General features: G+C 39.8%; 1 protein-coding gene across 2 annotated transcripts in view; it reads right to left on the reverse strand.

Annotated features, from left to right (window-relative positions):
* LOC121960299 (WD repeat-containing protein 70) overlaps positions 1 to 17,340 on the reverse strand; it is a 53,872-nt gene that overhangs the window by 3,821 nt on the left and 32,711 nt on the right. Inside the window, exons 14-18 of one of the 2 annotated variants that reach the window (XM_042509961.1) lie at positions 8,202 to 8,302; positions 6,718 to 6,797; positions 4,935 to 5,051; positions 1,466 to 1,628; positions 687 to 817 (exon numbers count right to left, since the gene is read on the reverse strand). In XM_042509961.1, coding sequence (XP_042365895.1) covers positions 730 to 817; positions 1,466 to 1,628; positions 4,935 to 5,051; positions 6,718 to 6,797; positions 8,202 to 8,302 — 549 coding nt within the window. In that variant the 3' untranslated portion in view covers positions 687 to 729. Of the gene's footprint in view, positions 1 to 216; positions 818 to 1,465; positions 1,629 to 4,934; positions 5,052 to 6,717; positions 6,798 to 8,201; positions 8,303 to 17,340 lie in introns of those variants that run through there. The other variant, XM_042509960.1, reaches the window with a different exon arrangement.

Raw genomic sequence — 17,340 nt, forward strand, 5'->3', positions numbered from 1 at the left:
AAAAAAAGATCTAGCACTTCACATCGGGTAAAATATATCACTATTTGAAAAGAGAATACAAATCTCTGTATACAGGTTTTGAGGTGAAATACACTCAGTAGGAAAAATCTAATTTAGCACATGATTAAAGTTTTGTATATAAAATCCTACAAAACTGCACAGCTTTAAAAAGTGTAAACCCGTCAAAACAGAACAGAATTGGCTGCAAGTTTGTGTAACTTTTTGCAATTTACTTTTTTATAAACTAGCAAACTGTTCTTCATAGTTGATGAACACAACCAGACCACAAAATCTGGATACAATTTATGGGGCATTAGCAAACTAACAAGAGATGTGGGAGGAGAGGACAATAGAAACGATGAAAATAAAGTCTACATTATCAAAACAGACATAAAAAGCAGAGCTCTTCCCGAGGTTGATGAATTGCACTGAGAGGTGCATAAAACTGAGTAAAACTATATTACGCTTGCACAGTAAAAATGCCTGCACATTTATGTGCTGCCTCTTAACACAGAAGCACGCACATAAATACATGTATGCAAACGTTAAGAGAGGGAGGACAGAGAATGTGCAACTTAGTAACCTAATTGATGCACTTATGCACAGTTTCCGACAGTAACTCCGTGTTTTCAGACTGATCCTAAGACCTTTTGGTTATGGTGATATATATACAAACGCAAGCCCACCCTGTCATCTATCGTATATAAAATGAGCTGCTGTTGAGTTTCCTCAGATCTTGCGTTTCTTCCACTGTGGTTCCTTGTCAGCTTCCTCATCCTCCTCTGATTCCTCTGCAAACACAGGCTCCGGCTGAGTCCTACAGGGAAGCAAAAAGGGTTAATGATTTAACTTTTTTTCAGAGCAAAGCAGTGAACTGAAAATTAAAATATAAAACCCAGACGATAATACCCAGAGACACAAATGCAAAAGTTCAATATTGGGATTTTGGACACTGATGTTTAATGTGACTCCAAACAAAGCAAAGACTGCTGTGATAGTGACTTTGGGGAGCTCTGCAACCAGGCTAAAGTGGCGTACTTTATCAGATATATCTACTGTAATGTATATCACTCATAAATTGTGTTTAACTAAAGATCGCTTCCTTGCAGTCTGGGAAAGAGCCTGTTTGATTTGGCTCACAGCTTTTTGTTCCACGTTTACATAGTTGTCTGTGTCTGATAGTAATCTAAAGTCGTCCATTACTCTCCTTTCTGTAGTGTGAAGTGTGTACCTGTAAAACTGAACGACTCTTTAAACATTTATGTGTCACACCGGTAGGAAGAAACTCAATCACAATAGCAAAAGCGGCACTCCCGATACTCGTCTTACACTGTGTGCTAATGAGAAAAAACCCAGAAATGAGAGAAGATGAGCGAGGGAGGAAAAGACAAACAGTAAGGTGAACAGGGAGCACATAAATCATTCAGAATTTTTTTAAACAAATGAAGATAGAAGTGTTTCTTACTGCGTGTAGGCCGGGGCAACCCAGTAAGGGTTATCTGAAGCTTCCTTGGCGTGACGTAGGATGGCCTCTCGTGGGTTACTGTCATCTGTTTTATCTAAAGCAATATTCTTCACAATGAATGAAGACAGAGTTCCACCGTGAGCTGCAACTCTCCCTCCGCGACCTGTCAGGACACATGATTTAAGTATATAAAAAAAAATGACTTGTGCAGGTTAAAGAACGTGTAAACAGATCAGAAAACACTAACATTAAAGAGACAAATCTGTAGAATTAGAAAATGCCTCGGTTTGGCACCCTCTGTGGCAGTAGCACCATTGCAGCAGTGTTAACTTTTAGAAAATCTACAACTAAATATGTTCATCAAAAACTGTATTTCCATAAGATGAGACAGGGACGTGGCTGTGCTGACGTCATAAAACACTTTGTGACTAGATCAACATGCAATATTTTTGGATGAAAAAGATGCAACCAAAAATATAAACTGTATTAAATCTAATTTTATTTTTTTCTACAATGAGAGAGACAATATATTACAATTTTAGTTTTTAGTTGTATTTTCGCGTCCTGTGCTGCACCAGCCCTAACAGGACTACACTAGCAGAACAAAGTGAGCACAGTTAGGAGGACGCTGAGTTACTTACACAATCATTGGTTTTGGCAAGACTGGGATGACTGAATTGTTCGATATAATCTAATGACTGAAACAGACTAAAATGTCAACAGTTTTCATTGACTATAACTATACTGATAGTTATGGCTGATAATAATTAATCAGGACATTTGACACAGGACTAAAACTAAAGGACTTTGCACACCAAGTCCGTAGTTTTCTTCCAAAATTGTCGCATGTTTTGAAATTAATATAACCTTAAATTGTGCCAATGGTTTTCACACATCGACTCCGAAACTATCAACCATCAAAGTTTTCGAGACAGGCTCAGTTTTCTGCATTTTTTTCCCCATCTGTCAAAGATGAGGAAATCAAGCTGTCTGACCATAAAGCAGCAAAGTCAATATGACCCACGGCCTTTTTGAAATTTTCCGCCATGTCACCACATTACGGCGCTATCTTGACTTGACACATGACATATACTTATAGAGTCAATATATGTCTTTCTGCTAGTATGTAATCAATCTTCTTACAGCCACAAAGCGAAAAACATAGTTCCTAAAATGCTGAACTGTTTCCTTGAACTGTATGATCAGCTGGACAATCACAAATGTATTTTAAACATTAAACACACCTATCAAGAATTTTGTCTCAGTTCATTGCATTACATCACGCTGTGTTATATTTCTTTATAAAATTCTACCATTACGCTTTAACATAGCGGGACGTGTAAAATGCTATGCTGTTTTTCACGGGTTTTCTTTTTCGTTATTGGCATGTCATTATCGTATCAGTTTTTTATGACTTTGGGTAGAATTCTGTTTTGTACACATTCTTGCTCCAAAAAGCATAAAAGCTTGGCTGTGTTTGACTGAGCTTAATGGAATTTTTTTTGGGAGGGAAAAACTCGCTGCCTTCCAGAAAGGACATTGTTACGGTTGTCTTAAAAGATCAAGGCTATGATACACACATGCATGCTTGCGCACACGCTTACATTCCCATACTTAAACACACAGGGATTTCCTGCCTTAGCTAGGCAGTGAGCTTGTTTGGGGGATTGAGAGGCACCTCTTTCCATTGCTTGTAAGCATCCAGCCAGCCACCAAACATTATCTCCCACTTATGCAAAGTCATTTCACACAGAGGATAAACAATATAACGACAGCCTGTCATCTTAAAACCACTGGCCTGCTTTCAAGTAGTTAACCTTATCTTTATGAAATGGACCTACATTTTCATTTGCAGACTATTCAATTTATTTTTCTTGTCTTGTCTTTCTTTCAACCTGTGACGCTACATGTTTTATACTTCTATGCACAATGAATCCTATTTGTCATTTAGCAGCAGTGTCAAATGATAAATTATTACAATTATTATAACTTTTTAATTATAAATTGAAGAATAATTTTCTTTCACAACAGAACTTGTAAAACACAGAAACACAGTCATACTGACTATATCAATAACTGCCGTTTAACACACATTTCATTTGCCTTACGGTGCTGTGTGTTTCTTAGGGAGTTCTGTTGTAAAATGGACTAAACGTCTTGCTTCAAAAGATTTTTTTCTGCCAATTAATTTTTTTTTTTTTACATTCCATGTCTAAACCAGGCCTCCAGGAAGTCTGCTGGAGTTTGAAGTTTGTTTGAAATAGTGGCCAAACCATGTAACTACAGCTTTAGGGTCTGTCACGTAATACTATTGGGCCTGAAAAGGACTTTTTTTTTTTTTTTTAGAATAGATTTTTAATGGGAAAGAGAAGTCACTGGATACATTTTATTGAGCTTTCAACCATTCCTTCTGATGACATTTCAAAAGTCTAGAAGAGCTGCAAGATTAACCCTGAGCAAACTGGCTTGATTGAGTTAGAAAACATGGGAAGAAGGCAATGAACAACTTTAAAAAGTAAAAGAAAATTACCTGAAAATTAGAGAAGAAAAAACCAAACCAAAACAAAACAAACAAACAAGAAAGTAATTAAAGATCCCAGTAATTTTACATCAGAGAAGTCAAGCTTTTTTGGCTTTATGCCCCACTGAACGGCTTTCATCCGAATGAACGGGACTCCACCTCCGACGCTGTATGAAGTTCTCTTTATACATTCATGGGCTAAAGACTTTAAACATGTTTTCTTTTTTAATCTCAGGAAATTGCGCTGAATTGTACTGTGGAGCCGTTATACAGTTGTAGGTAAACAGTTCTGAAGGAATAAGTGAGTGGAAGAGAAAAAAAACAACCAAACACAGCAATGAGCCAGCTGGAATACAATGAAGCCGGAAATGTTGTCTGGCACCTTGGCTTATTGGAACTAAGCTCAAACTGCATTCATGATTGTGCATAGGTGTGGCAGAGTTTTGTGAAAGTGTGTATTACAGTAACAATACAAACAGGTTGACCACTGGTTGCAGAGAAAGTTCACACTGAATCATTATGTCCCAAAAAATATGAGTCAACAGCGGCCACAATGAATCTTTGAGAGGCCAATTGGGAGCAGAGCTATCTGTCAACGCTCGACTTCAGCTGGATTGCATAATACGGAGCAGATCAACAACTGTGGATTTGTACATCTGTCTTAAACAGAATCATGTATTCATCCAAGTAAAGGACATGATTAACAACATGCTTTAAAACCAGCAGGAGAACTGTGGCTGTACCTTGTTGCTATATAAATTCACATGACAATGTTTGTTGTGTGTTTCTGCTCATTAGATTGCTTTGTCTCGTCTCCCAGGGACACTCATTATACACAATATTGCCTAACTTTCTTGTTACTCTCTTGTCCATTTTCTTGTTACTTATTTGTTTATTCTGTGTTGTTAAGGTTTTGCACTAATAAAAGCAAAAACATAAGCACTTCACCTGGTCCGGACACAGGAGGTTCAGGTTTGTGGGATTTCTTTGGGTCAAGTCGGTCCTTCTCCAGCTGTTTCCGTGTACTCCGCTGCCGTGCCTCTCTGAACATGGGTAAGGCATGAGCTGGAGACACACAAGGTAAACAAGGATAATCAAGTTGCTTAGGTAACTGCAAGATCACATAACAGTGCCGCACAAATAAGCAGGCAGGGCTCCTGGCAATATGTTCAGTGTTTGAAGCTCACGTATAGTGCTACGTCGCTAAATGAGGACAGAATGAAAAGCTGAGATATGGCTGTGTTTTTAAACAGAACGTGCAGAAACACAATCTCACCCGCTACTACTGTACACCTTGCGGAAGACACGGAGCATTTACGTGAAAATACACACACCTGTTTGACCTACGGCAGAATCTCTCCTCTTGTGTACTCTTTCTGCCATAGTGCACACCAACATATTCATTATATCCCCGTGTTTAGATTCAAACAATCACTCTGCCACTCTTCACACTTTTGTGAACACTATCACAATAAAAGGCCCCCAGCACTTAAATCCATGAGTGTGCAAGTGAACGTGTGCATGAGTACGTGTGAATGAGTGCCCTTAAAGGTGTGTGAGAAGCAGGGCGTGCGTGTGTGTGAGTGAGCGTTTGTGTAAAGTGAGTGTATGCTCTGCTCTTATCCTCAGGGGTTACAAAGAGACACTTTAGTAAAGGGTTAGATAAAGTGATTTTCCATTCAGGAGCGCTGTCGCTGTTCAGTGTTAATTCTTCTCCTCCACGCTACATTAAGCAAAAAGGTTACTGTTAACAGATTCCCTCGCTTTTCTCAATGGGCCATCACTTGCTTCCTGTCCCCTCTAATTTTCCAGTGCCAGGGCATCAAGTGCGTCACTCACCGCTTGTGGCAGTCAAATGCCTGCCTATTTCACACCCTGTTGGCATGGCAATGAAATCACATGATGCATCTGAAGAGGCTGTGGTAGCCCAAACAATAAATTGCATCTGAATTGGGCCTTAGCAGCCAATCAGGGACGACATGTCGGCAGCTGTTCCGTTCGTGCAAGTTCATGACTCCAGTCTGAGGGCAAAGGAGTGCGAGGCACGCACAAAAGAGATGACAGCCTCGTGTGTTTGTGATATGACAGGATGACAGGTAGCAAGGTGCATGTTGTGGATCAGCAGGAGATCACGCCATCAGAGGTTGTCCTTAGCGTGATCCGGTGTGACTGCAGACCACATGGCTGGCGCGTGGCACAGTGCCCTGGGGCTGTCGATCCACTCACCGGCACCCTACTCCATCAGCTAATGGGCCTGTGAAAGCCCTGAACACTCATTCTTTGCAAAGCCCCCGCTATGAGATAGTGTTTGAATGTTTCCGTGTGTGAGAGACAGGAGAGAAGGGAGCCAGAGGTTGCATGTAAACCAGGATTGGTAATATAGTTCTTTATGTCTAAGATGGAAGATGCTTAGAGGATGGTTCACTTTTCATATCATGCACTTGGAGGATGGCTCGCATTGTTTTGGTGATGTATCTCTCTTGTTGTTTAAACACACAGCGCCATACTGTATAAGGAGAAAATGGGTTAAAGGCTCAAGGTGGACTTATCTGCCGGAGGGCTTTGAGAAAAGCACTTCACTTTAATTGCTTAAGTAATTGTTTACTGATGAAAAGGGGATGTGCGGCAGGGAATTAAATTCAACATTTATTGAGTGGCAAATTCCATAATTCTCAGAAGGTATGGACAACAAAGACCGTGTGAGCGTGTGAACAGACACGGAGGAACTTACGTGTGATGATGTAATCTTGTGTTAGCGTCTCTGCTTGTTTCTCTTTCCGCTGGCTCTTCACTACACACAGCTTAGCCCCTCTGGAAAAGAGACGGTTGGTTAAAAAAGAGACTATTTGAACGTATCATAAGCCTTGTTTCCACCAAACAGTTCAGTTCAGTTTGTTGCATATTAGAATTGGAGCGATTATTTATGCGTTTTCATTGTCAAAAGCTGTGGATGGTACCAATAGAATAGCTCCATTTCGTCCAATTTTTTCGTCAATCTTCTGTTGAGGTACCTGACACACTGATCCAATACTAAAAGGTGGAGCTAGAAACACTGCAGTCTGTTGATTAGTCGAAAGAGAAATCATTACTTTTGCTCTACAAGGACTCAATGCACAAAAACGCTTTTTTAAAAATATGCCATGGATGGCGGCAGAGACTCTGAACATTCCTGCCTGTTCTTTTTTGTTCTGAAAATGTCAGCATGCAAACCAATTCTGGGGACAATCGACAAGGTGCAGATGTTCCTCTGAGAGGAAATACAGCAAGAGCTGGACAGAGCAGTGATGCAGCTATTACAACAGGAAAAAAAGAGCCTATATTCAAGAGTATTGTCTGCAGTGGAATCACTAACAGATCTAAAGGTTAGGTATACAGTGCCTTGCAAAAGTTTTTACCCTCTTGGTGTTTTTTTTCCTATTTAGTTGCATTATACTGATATTTTTGTGATGGACCTACATAGGTGATAAAGTGATATGAAAAAAATTTTTTTTTTCTAATTTTAAAAACAACTTTTTGGATTTTCATCTCACTTCACTTATTTTGATCATTTTGTGTAAAAAAAAAATCTATATAAATAACAGGTTGTAAGTGGAAAAAAGGGGTGAATACGTTTGCAAGGCTCTATACATCTGTACCCATTACATACCACTTTCAATATACTTAGTGTTCTGTGGAAATGTTACCAGATAAAGAAGAAAACAAGAGATCAAAGGTGACACTTTTTTCTCTTGTCTTGTAGAGACTTAAACCAGCAGTGAATTTATTGCACTGACAATTTCTTTCATGTGTGTCACAAAGCTCAATTGTTGTCTAAGGAGAATTAAAAGTTGTGATTAATTTAAGTGTATTTACATATACAGGGAACAACAATAAATGATTCAGTTATGTTATTTGGTTTGACTGACACAGAGACAGATGATGACCTTTGCAACTGCATGCTCATGTTTATACTGTGTTTACGGCATGTTGATTACAATGCACGCATATGTTATCCATGAAACAGTATGGCTCTTACATGTGTTTTTAATTGTTTTTGTTCAACAACAGCCTCTTATGGCATGGCGGCAAGTTAATTCAGGCTGTGGATACACAGACAATAACTGTTAGGACAAATTCCTTGTTCCCTTCAGGAGAACAGTTTTTTTTTTTTTTTTTTTTTTTTTTTAAAGAAACGATAACACCAGCCATATTTCTAAAGGTGCAAACCAAACATACCTGTGGCTTTTAACAGGGTCATAGTAGACTTTGGCCAGTCCATTCCCAGTCCCCACCATTATCTGGTTAAGTTTTGGGTGCCACAGGCAGCGGACAACGCTCTGGAACACAGACAGAAAGAAACAACAAGATACAGTTAAGTGTTTTTTGTACAGTGACTGAAGGTGGGACATGTGAGGAAAGGAGGTCATGTTTTAAAACAGCAGCCCACAGCAGGTTGTGAACAACTTTATCTCCTGTGGTTCAGATCTCCAAGGATGTTTCTGCTTCTCTGCAAACAAAAGGTAACAATCATATTTGAAGTATTGTGAGTGTGTGACCCAGGTTGGTTGTGGTGCAGTGGGGATCAGTCCCAGCGTGCTCTGCTGCTCTAGTTGACTATATTTGGTTGTTGGGATGAGGGCTGGATCCCTCAGTCTGTGTGTGACAGATGGCCCTGTGCCAAAAGGCAAATGTGACCACATTTATCCAGAGGTGTGTATGTGTGTGTGAGAGAGATAGAGACGGAAAGCAAAAGGGGGCAGAGGGAGAAATACACACACAGTTGTTGGACAGTGATGAAGATCCCTGTGTTCATTCTGTGATATTTGAGCCACAGTAGAGAACTCCCTGCAGAAGTGACTCCTCTCTTCACACACATTATTAGAGCATCACAACCTCCTGTGATGACTTGTGTTTAAGAGTGTCATGTATTCTTGCATGTCCAGTAGTTGTACAACATTTTTTGAGGGAGCATTTGTCTTTATGTGGATCAGAGTAGGCAATCTGGGGGGGTGGGGGTCTGGGACAGGGGCGTAGGATGGGGGGTGGGTAGGACTACTACTGGGATGTCCAGATTCTGTGACGGTGAAAGCTGCTTAGCGCCCAGCTGTTCAGCTTCCCACCAGGATACCATGAGAAGGAGTCGCAATCACACACACATACACGCACTCAAGAGGACAGACACGTACGAAGACATGCATACTGCGTACGTAGGGAAAATAAAAGCCTGGCTAGTTGGTTTAACATCAATATAACAGTGAAAACTAACAAAAATAAATAAACAAATTGTTATATGAACAAAATATACCAACAATACTCTGTATTGAATAAAATTCTCTCACCATATAAATAAATGAACTTATTAACATAATTATGTTCCAACATTTTCACGCAAGTGTGTAACATAATTAGGAGTTTTGTGCCTACGGGGAATTAAAATCATTTGCAATCTGCTTAAATTTTACACGAACGTCATGCATATCTAAACAATCTGACCAACTGCTCAGTGGTGTGTAGCTCACGGGACAGATGAGGGTTAATCTGTTCCACCAGATCATGAGCCGGCTGTAATTGATAGAGATCTGGAAAATGCTTTTAACAGGATGTGCTTAAAGGGATACTTTGGCGATTTTCAAACAGCTTTGCATCATAACAATGTGCATAGTATTAGTAAATGAATTGTGGTAAATTTCCCTCCATCTTACCAGCGCCCAGATCTCCCTGCTCATCTCCCAGCTCAATTTTCACTGCTTCTAAGGTTGTTGCTAAAACTACAGATTGTACGTTCATGTTTTCATATGCCCACCATAATGGACACAAAGTGTATAGAAGTGGATTGAGAGACAGAACCAACCTGTCTGTCAAACTCAGAGCAATTGGTAAATCCAGGCAGTGCTGATCAATTACAGACCAAGATTCTGATACTGTATTGCCAATTTAAACACATTTAGTGCACTGTTTGGCTGTTATACAAGAATTCGTGAACAAGAAGTGACACCATACTGTGTCCTGTGATGCAAAAACAGAGGTTGAAAAACCTGAAATCAAATGGCAACGCTAAGCAGTGCTGGTGCTTGGTGAACCAAGACTATTACTGTGTTGCAAATTTGTCACCTAAAATGTTTTCAGAAACATAATTTAGTGTACTGTTTAACTGTAATTCAAGATTGTTTGTTACCAGCCAGCCACAATATTATTCCTAGGAAAAAGTAGAAAGGCTCGCATTAAGTCACCCACCAACTGGAGCATTTGTTGGTTCAATGCACAGTGCAGTGCATTCTGGTAGTTGAGCAAAAAGAGAGTTCCACAGCCCTTTTTCTCTGGTCCTATAGCACCAGTTTTAGTAGTATTTGTGTATTTCTACTGCATCAACAGCTCAGTTTTATGAAAAGACTCTTTCCAGCAGCAAGGTACTTCTATATTAAATAATTCTGACGTGTGAAAATCCACTGTTTTTGTCCCGAGGGAGAATGTGTTCCCATAGAATGCACTACACTTAAAAAACATGCATCAACATGTATGCAATTGACGTCTACTCACTGTGGATTTGCTTCAGTGTAAATGTGTAATGGCTTATAAATTGCCCCGTCAGGTTGCTAAAGCAACACGGTCAGTCCCTACATGCGAGCAAAGGCAGAGACGACAGCTAGGAATTTTGTAACACTCTACAGGTACTGTCAAAGCTCCAGGAATTCACGCAATACATAGTATGGAAACACAACACAGCATGACCCAAATCAGGCCGTAAACCAAAATAAAAGTGACACCACAGCCAGGTAACTGCAGCTGAGCCAAGTTCAGAAAACAACCTCTTCAGACCCAAACAAATCATTCTGTCAGCAGTGAAACAAGTCAAACAGAGAGAGCCTAAAACAGACCAGTTCAGTGGGGCCCACCACAGCTGGATCCACTGAGGAACCCAGAGCCAAGCAGAGCTCAGTCCAGTCCAACAGCAAAACTGCTTTCCAGATATTCAGAGCAGCATGTTTATACTCTAGGAACCCCTGTTTACGCTTCACGTCCACAAAATTACATCACATCATGAGGGAGGAAACTTTAATCAGTCAGTTCTTCAGTAGCAGCCTTCTATGTCCCATCAAATTAAAATACCAAAGGCTGATTAGACGTAAATAAGACAACAGCGACTCGCCCAATACGTACGCTGATTATGAAATAAAGTTATGCAGCACTAATGGGACACAACAGTCACAGCTGTGTTCCTTGTTTAGTCGCTGGTGAGTGGATCCTAATGTGCAATGCTTCTGACAGACTTGGCTACACAGGCCAACTGAATGTAGTAGGAGAAAGGAGAGCTCTAGACTTAGCACCTCAGCTGCACACTGAATGGGCATATATCCGAGAAGTCTGTAATTACTATGAACTGCCTTACTGGAACAACTGGCATTTGCAAGATTTACTTGGGTGAGATGCACAAGATTGAACAGACTTAAGGCCTCCCGTCTACCTTTCAAGCTTGGCTGCTCTTACTAAGGATGAAAAGACCAACCATTCGTATCAAAGGCCTCCCTGAAGAGCATGGCACAGGCAGCAGCGCACTGTTTAAGAGCCATCAAGCATAAGATGGTCGGTGTAGCATGGGCAAACAGCAACTCAAGGTGACCCCAAAATAGTTCTCCCTCTACAAAAAAACTCTTTCCAGGCAGAGAAACATCATTAAAGGGGGAGTAGGCAATTTCGTTTGCCAACATTTAGAAAATATCTCATAATAAACTATATATATTGTAAAAGGACAGAGACTAGACAAACTAGACTTTCTCTTTTTTGGCATTTTTAAACATAGTAGATTCAAAATTTAAACAAACATAATTTCAGTTAAAGTCCATGACTTTTTCAGGTTTTCCATGACTGTGGGAACCCTGAATTTAGCCCATGAAGGGAGACTTTGGCCAGTCTATGGTCATTTTAGAGAGAGGGTGTGTGTGTTGTGCAAATGCAGATGTGCACATCCCTTTGATGAAAGCCTGATACAATGGCAGATAATTCTGCAAACTTACTATTCAGAATTTGCAACAACTGCCTGCACTGCAATGCAACCCCAAAAAGACACACAGACTTGTGAAAAAGAAAGTTTGACAATGAGTGACATAAAATGTGTCAATATCAGTGAAGCGCTGAAGTGAAATTTTGCTAATAGCTTAGTCTACTGCTAACAGGAGCTAAAGGCTCATGGCTGAAGCATCAAGTTTAATTTTATGTAGCCAACATTAGCTAACTTTAGAGCCTCACTCCCCACCACAACAGACCACCTCATTGGAGAGAAAGCTGGCAACAGTTAACGGCCACAACAACCCAAATCCAGACCGCGTAAACCCCAGCTCTGGGGAACCAGACAGCCCAGACTCCCCGTCAGATAAGCAAACTTTTTGTTGCTGTCGTTACACAAGTTTGACCAGGCGCTGCTATTTGCCAGCAGCCTGCTGTAACACCCTGTGCTGGAAGTTTGCACTGAATTTGAGTACCTACAGCTGCAGACAGGGGGAAAAGCATTAGCGTGGAGATGAGAGGAAATCAGGGACAGAGATGCAGCAGGTTCTTGCCATATACGCAAAGTGTACATGACCATAAAATACAAAGTGAGGCAAGAATCAAACAAAAGATCCACATACTGGATTAAACACAAAGTAATTTTTAATTGTGCAATGTTTCAATCTAACAAAGATCTTCTTCGGGCATTTTCAAATCATCATCACAAAGCAGATGATGATGCTTGCTCTGCCTTGTGATGATGATTTGAAAATGCCTGACGAAGATCTCTGTTAGATCCAAAAGTTGCACAATTAAAATTACTGTGAGATATTGATACAGTGTGCGGATCTTTTGTTTGATTATTGCCTCAATTAGATTTTTTGCTCCAGCACCTGTAAAAGTTTTTTTTGGGATGTGCATACCCTCCACCTTGCTTGTTCCTGTCATAAAATACAAAGTACCAGAAGCTGAACATGCATGCAAGCTATAAATTTAAATGCATACATACATACAGTGCACAGATACTTTCACCCATTTACAGAAAGTTCCCGAGGGCTGCAGGTTTAAGTTCCATTTGACATCCAGCCAAAAGCTCAGTGCTTTGATAGTCAGCATGCTCACCTGGTTCCTGCCCCTTTTTGATGGACTAAGATAAGCTTAAGAGTGTCTGAAGTATTTATCAAACGGGCCTAAAACAGCCTCCGCTCCCAAGCGTACCCCAGCATCCAGGTCTAGGGTTATGTAGACTGTTTAGTTAGAAATGATTGGTGGCCCTTCCTTTCACTCGCCTGCCTGGTACGCCACTTTATAAAGACTGCACTTAAATTCTCGGGCCATCCGAGAAGCAGACGGCTGATGTAAACATAGTAAATAGCACATTCATCAGGTTCACTGAGTGCATGTCAACCAGAAATAACTGATCTGCTGCAAAACTAAATTTCACTGCATCATTTTTATTAAATCAGGCAAAGGTGCACGCACAATTTGGCAAGTGTGACTGTGGTTAAATCAGACTGATAAGAGCAGTGATCAGTGGGGTTGGACGGAGAGGCCGAATCCAGAGGAGGAATTTTATGAAAATGATCAAAAATGTATATGCAGGAAAATATCATGGAAGGATTCAATCCAACAAAGTAGGGCATCAAAGTGGTCTTGGCTGGGCTATACATACCTTTCTTTTTTCTCCATTTGCAAAGTAATTGTCAAAATGCCAGAAAAATAAACTAAAATGTCTCTGCAATTTTGCGATATTACAGTAATTGATCTCAGTTATCAACACATGATTATTACTGCATTTAAAGGGCTAATTAGACTTTCTTTCCATCAAATTTTAGAAATATTTCTAAAGAGCAGGAATAGCACAATTTTCCAACAAAGCATGCATTTTTTTGAGCTCCTGCACCATCCATAGGGGCCACCCAATCCAACATGTTCATGCACTAACAGAAGCTTTAATGTTCACAAAAGCAATTAAAAGACGTTATATGGCACTGCTAAAATATGTGAATGGCTTCAAAGGATATTTTTTTAGACTAAATTGGCTGCAGTTCCTTTTGGAGGAACATAGCATTATTAAAGTACTTTAATCCATACCATATAAATGTTGAGAGGTTACAATTAACACAAAGAAAATCACTGCCAAGGCGATTGGCAGCCTGTACCAGTCTCTCAGTCTCTAGACTGCATTGTTTTTTGTGGAACTGCGTTGGATTTTGTGGGAAATCTGCTGGATTTCTGTGCAGCACAAAGGGTGTGCAGACAGGAAGAGGTTTTGCTGTCCTTCCAGTGAAAGTGAGCTGAGGCTTTCAGGGTTTCGCACAATGGTGGATGGTGGAGCGAGTGAAAGGCCAATGGAAAAATCACTTCCAAATGTTTACCCTCTTCAGTAAAGTGAAAGAGAAGACAAACGTCCATGGATGGATGCAAAGGAGGAGGGTTGTTAAGTTCTAAACAGACTCTTTGACCCTAAGTGTCTGGGCTCTTTCTTTGATGCTGCCTATAGTGATATCTTAACCCCGCTGAAGTGGGTGCAAATGTTACAGCTGATTCTGTTTATAAAAGTTTACGTAGACCCGGCAGGAAGACCTAAAATATATATGATGCTGAACAATGTTTGGTCCAAATGACAGACATCCATTAATTTAAGAATTACATTGTGCGGACCATTAATCTATTAACATATACAAGTTAAGTGTATTTTAATTGTAAAACACGATTGAGCTGTCAGGTTTGTGAAATGGCATCTTCTAACACTGTGGGACCTCTAGCTATCCAGATAACAGGTGTGCGTGACAAGTATAGTAGAACTATGCCTGTCACGACAACTACGTTCATTGTTCCAGAAATAATTATAATTAACAATATTATTTTAATTCATAAGTATATTCAGATATTTGGATTGGAATATGAAACAATCATTAAACATATTTAAGAAATCACTATAAATAACACCTGCTAATATATTAAAGAAAATATATATTAAATCACAGTATCTTTATAAGAATAGCCTAGAATTATTCTGTCTGGATATGATACAAAGTTTGGCCAACAAAAACAAAACCAGGTGCAGAATAAAAAAAAAAAAAAAAAGAATTGATGCACCCAGCTCAAGGGTAGGGAAAACCCTGCCGCTTATTCTGGCATCATGTTGACTAAAATGTTGATGACATTTTTTTATGTAAAAACACAAGTAAACAAAGCAGGTAATATTAGGATCAACAAAATCATCAAGGCCATGTCCATATATCATACAATAAGTCGATAACCTTGTTATTGTGACAGCACTAGATGTAACATCATCTACACAAAAGGGTATCTTAACGTGCTTTCAGTTTTGAGAAACACTTGCACAGACAACAGTGCAACATTACTGTGAGACAGAGATTGTTGTTGTTCCTCCTGAATGACGGACACTGACAGTGAGTACATTGATGCTAAAGATGCTATTCTTGGCGCTTTTAGTCATCAAAGTAAACACAAAAGTCAGTCAATTCTATTTTCACGCAGCATCGTGCTTTATTGAGACAAGCTCACATTTAACTTTGAATTCATCTGTAATTCTTTTATATAAACTGACAGTTTAAATAACACCAAAGTGTCATATTTCGATAAGGAAATGACAGATAAAAACATTTAAAAAAAAAAAAAAAATGTAAAGATAAAATCTCAGATAAATTGGGTCAACCAAAACACAGACCGCTCTCCTCTCCCCTCAGTCGGTGCAACTGTGCAGCGGGGTGTGCACTTAGTGTCAATGCTGTGCCAAGGTTTGCGAGCTAACAGCAGCTGGCTGGCAGGACAGGGGGATGCACGGACACACAAACCCAGCTTTTGTCTCTTTCTCCCTCTCGCAAACACGTTCACTCAGTGGCCCATGTGTCATGCCTTAGTCAGGGAGACCAAGTTAGAAGCCATTAGCCTCTGTCAGACCTCACTGTTATGACTACAGACACATAGTGCTAAATCTGTTGAAAAGGAGAGACAGAGGAGGAGGAGCAGGAAGCAACAAAAAAAAGGATTTCTACTGAAGACAGCACCTCTGCCCTTCATTTCAGCACCTATGGCGAGTTGCCCTCACCAAATGGATTTCTGAGAAAGCAGGATTAGTATAAAGTACATAGCAGGCTAACGTGTTTGACAGTGCAGTGCATGTGAATGGAACATGCCGATTGTTACCGTAGATAATTTAATTTCAAAAGTAACTCAAAGGCATATAAAAGCATCAATAGCTGTCCTGCCAAAGGTTTGTGGGAATGACTTGCAGTAAGGAAAGGTCACATTACTCTTCTCTCTCCTAGCTTGCGTCTAACCATTTTTTAAAAAACTTTCCTCCTCCTTTGCCTTCACTCCCTCTCATAACTCATTCTCATCTACCTCTGCATTTTCTTCAAAACACAGCTAACGTCGGTCTTTCATCCAGGGTGAAGATGAAGAAAATACATATTTTTCTATGGTGCTGAGATACGACTGGCTTCAGACAGAGTGATTTAAAAGGAAAATGTTTACTCACTGCCACGGGACTGCACCATTTGGTATTTGATTTACAAAAAAAAAAGAAGCTAAACCAATTTCTCTTTCTGCATGAAGTGATATTAATTGAAATGACATTACTGTGGAAGATTTGGTAGTTTCTAGGATTATTACTCCATAATCATACATAACAGAGGCTGCTAACTATGCAATTCTGGATCTGTCTCTATAAATTCCTGTGGTGTACAATACTATAAGGATGCTGTTAGAATATAACAACAGGGTTCCTAAACATTTTCCATTTACAATTATCTACTCCTTCAGACTCAGATTTCCAGCCTGCTTGGTAAACCATGTTTGACCTCTGAGGACAAATAGCTAGACGCTTATTATGTAAATATATGGTTTTAAAATTCAACTGTATCAACATGTACATGTATGATACATTTGGACTATGTATGCTACAATGTTGCCAAATAACCACCAGAGGATTATGGTTAGGTACTGCAGCTCACACAAATCTAAAGACCTTTTGTGTATAAATGGATATCTGCATATGTACGCACAATCTGTAGGTGGCGGACAAGATTCTGGTATCAGAAGTGTTTTGGTTTCCATTTGTAGTCTACGTAGTGTTGACCAATCAGGTTTGAGGGGCAGATTAATTCCATGTGGAGAGGCCGAACGCTTAAGTCATTTTACAAGGTTCCTATAGCTTAAAGAAAATGGGATTTAAGACTTTTCAAGGGTTTTTTTAAAGCCACTGTGAATGGAATTTAAGACCAATTTTACAGTAGCCAAAACTGAGGGGAAAAATCATAAAGCTATAACTGTTACCTAAGATAAGGAAAACTGGTTCCCAGCATTTACTGTCAAATTAAGCATGACTTTTTGGTGATGTCAGTTCAAGGGACATTCTTTA

This window comes from Plectropomus leopardus, chromosome 20 (genome assembly GCF_008729295.1).
Source record: "Plectropomus leopardus isolate mb chromosome 20, YSFRI_Pleo_2.0, whole genome shotgun sequence".
NCBI classification, from domain to species: Eukaryota; Metazoa; Chordata; class Actinopteri; order Perciformes; family Serranidae; genus Plectropomus; species Plectropomus leopardus.